We start from the raw sequence: 1,168 nt of genomic DNA on the forward strand, positions 1-1,168 counted from the left end.
GCCCCTCTGAGGACTAACTAAAACAAGCCCCGCCCCTCTGAGGACTAACTAAAACAAGCCCCGCCCCTCTGAGGACATGTCTCACTCTGTCTCTGGTCCGGTCCAGCTGCTCCCTCTGCTCTCCCAGCTCCTCGATGATGTCGGTACCGATCTGGTCGGTCTCGGCAGCGATGCGATGGCTCCGTTCGATGCTCTGGCTGGCGCTGTTCAGATACTCTGAGCCCTGGAGCAGCAGCGCTCTCTGGCTCTGCTGCTGTGTCTGCAGGGGACAACAACACAACAACAACAACAACAACAACAACAACACAACATCAGTGAGGTGATGCTGGATACACAACATTCCTGCTGACTCAGCGTTCACACCGTTTCTGTACATTTATTTACAATCTAATCTGCAGACTTTGTGCCTTTTTAACCATTTCTATAAATCAAACGTTCAGTTCATCCAACAGACGGCTGCTTTCATTTTCTACATTCAGTCATTCTCTTTACATTTTCACTTTACAAATACTGGCAATGAGATTTCTTTCATTCACTCAGAATTATTTTTATTTTTTAACTTTTTTCAGCTGCTGGCTCCATTAGGATCATCCTTTGTCAGTTTTATCTTCTACCCTGCCTTCTGCTATCATCTTCATTCATGAGGTTATAAACAGTTTTGATCAAAAGGATGGTCTCCATTTGACTTTATAGAAGTTGGTGGTGTTGGTGCTGTTTGTTTAGAATTATTCTGTAGAAAACGTCTGGAAACACTGATGTTTTTGTACTTTTCCACACTGAGAAGCTGAAGTTTGGTTTTGCACACGGCCCCTGACTCACGCTCTGCTCGTTCTGTGACGAGTACACGCCACGCTGTCCTCCCTGCAGCGTCGGGGCAGAGGAGCCGGACCCTGACGTGGAGCTTTTCATGTCTCTCTGCAGCTTGCCCAGGTCTCTGCGGTAGAGGCGGAGCTTTGTAACCATGCTGTTCCTGTAGGGGGCGGGGGCTGCACGCAGCTCCTCCTCCATCCCCTGTAACTGCAGCAGAACAAAGACACGCAGAGCTGTAAAGTAACTAAGTACAAATACTTTTTTACTCTACTTCAGTAGAATTTTTGGGTATCTGTACTTTACTTGAGTAATTATTTTTCAGCGTACTTTTTACTTTTACTCCTTACATTTTTACACA

General features: G+C 46.1%; 1 protein-coding gene across 1 annotated transcript in view; it reads right to left on the reverse strand.

Moving 5' to 3' along the window:
• The window catches only part of vti1b (vesicle transport through interaction with t-SNAREs 1B), an 8,016-nt gene that overhangs the window by 3,927 nt on the left and 2,921 nt on the right, over window positions 1-1,168 (reverse strand). The window contains exons 3-4 of the mRNA XM_014029583.1: window positions 820-1,017; window positions 86-259 (exon numbers count right to left, since the gene is read on the reverse strand). Coding sequence (XP_013885037.1) covers window positions 86-259; window positions 820-1,017 — 372 coding nt within the window. The remainder of the gene's footprint in view (window positions 1-85; window positions 260-819; window positions 1,018-1,168) is intronic.

The sequence above is a fragment of the Austrofundulus limnaeus genome, unplaced genomic scaffold, assembly GCF_001266775.1.
Source record: "Austrofundulus limnaeus strain Quisiro unplaced genomic scaffold, Austrofundulus_limnaeus-1.0 Scaffold922, whole genome shotgun sequence".
NCBI classification, from domain to species: domain Eukaryota; kingdom Metazoa; phylum Chordata; class Actinopteri; order Cyprinodontiformes; family Rivulidae; genus Austrofundulus; species Austrofundulus limnaeus.